Source organism: Rhea americana, unplaced genomic scaffold (assembly GCF_003343005.1).
Source record: "Rhea americana isolate MKP2758 unplaced genomic scaffold, rheAme1 scaffold_272, whole genome shotgun sequence".
In the NCBI taxonomy this organism is placed as follows: Eukaryota; Metazoa; Chordata; class Aves; order Rheiformes; family Rheidae; genus Rhea; species Rhea americana.
In genome coordinates, this window is record NW_028186393.1 from 174,293 (window position 1) to 175,481 (window position 1,189).

The 1,189-nt window shown below is 66.1% G+C and overlaps 1 protein-coding gene across 2 annotated transcripts in view; it reads left to right on the top strand.

Moving 5' to 3' along the window:
* Positions 1-68: 68 nt before the first annotated feature.
* Positions 69-1,189, top strand: part of COL11A1 (collagen type XI alpha 1 chain) — a 161,869-nt gene continuing 160,748 nt past the window's right edge. For both annotated transcript variants that reach the window (XM_085308266.1, XM_085308265.1), the window contains exon 1: positions 69-502. In XM_085308266.1, coding sequence (XP_085164392.1) covers positions 388-502 — 115 coding nt within the window. In that variant the 5' untranslated portion in view covers positions 69-387. The remainder of the gene's footprint in view (positions 503-1,189) is intronic.

Below are 1,189 nucleotides of genomic sequence, written 5' to 3' on the forward strand. Positions count from 1 at the left end.
GCTGTGGGCGGCCGGCGGCGCCGCGCGATTGGCCTCGGCCCGGCGGCCGGCTTGTCAGTTGGGCTGCCGGGGGTGGCCGCTGGGAGCCTCTCGCCCAGCCCTCTGACGGGATGAAGCCTTTAGGGGGATGCAGAGCTCCCTGCAGTTTGATTAAAGCCCCTCATCTGCCTTCAGTCTGAAGGCAGGGCACCGGGGAGGACGGGTCGGAGGGGCCCGCGCAAGGCCGGGCGAGGAGGGAGAGAGAGAGACCCCTTCTCCCCCAGYAGTCCCCTTGGTATTTCACGTATGGCTCTATAGGAGAAGTCCTCTCTGGGAATATTGTGGAAGGGACGGAGCTGGTATAAGTTGAAGGCGCCCGGGTTTAACTCACACTCGTGGGCGCCCAGCATGGAGGTGCAGAGATGGTCCACAAGGTGGAAAACGAAAAGGCGGCTCTGGGACTCCGCCGCAACCGTACTCATCACGTTGGCCCTCCTTCTCCGGGCTGCGGAGGTCAGAGGAGGTAAGAAAGAAGCGGGGAGCGGGCGAGGACAGTCGCCCCTCTTCCCCGGGGAGGGGGTACCCCGGGCTGCGCTGCTGCCGTGTTTCGGGAGGGCCTGTCGTACCGGAGGGAGTAAAAAAGAATTAATGATGCGGTGTTTGATTGGGGTAACACTGATGAGGGTGAAGCGGCGAGGGGCCGGCCCGGAGCTGAGCGCCGCCGGCCCCCGGCACGGCGGGTCGGGGGTCTCGTCCCTCGGGCTCGGCCGCGGTTTGCGCGCGGGGAAGGGGACGCGCGGGCGGGCTGGGGAGGTGGAACAGGCACTTGTTGAACGGAGTGGTGGTGGGGGGGGGCTCTCGCAGCGCTAAATACAGCCCTGAAGTCATAAAGTGCGCCTGCGACTTTCAGCTCTGCTGAACTCGGTCATTAAGCTGATAAAGTTCCCCGAGCCTGGGCTGAAATGGAGCGACAAGTATCTGCCCTCTCCGCGGAGGGGCGAGGGAGGGGGAGGTTGGGGGGTGGAGGCTCTCCGCCCCGATTCCCTTCATTCCGCGGTCGTTTGTTTTTCCCGTTGCAGCGGCTTGCAGTGGGCAAACTGTTTCTGCGGGGCCCGAGGGGAGGAGAAGGCGCAGTTTGCGCCCGCCCCGGCCGAGGGCGCCGCGCAGGTGGTCCGCGCGGGCTCCGGCTGCGCGCACGGCGAGCCGGGTG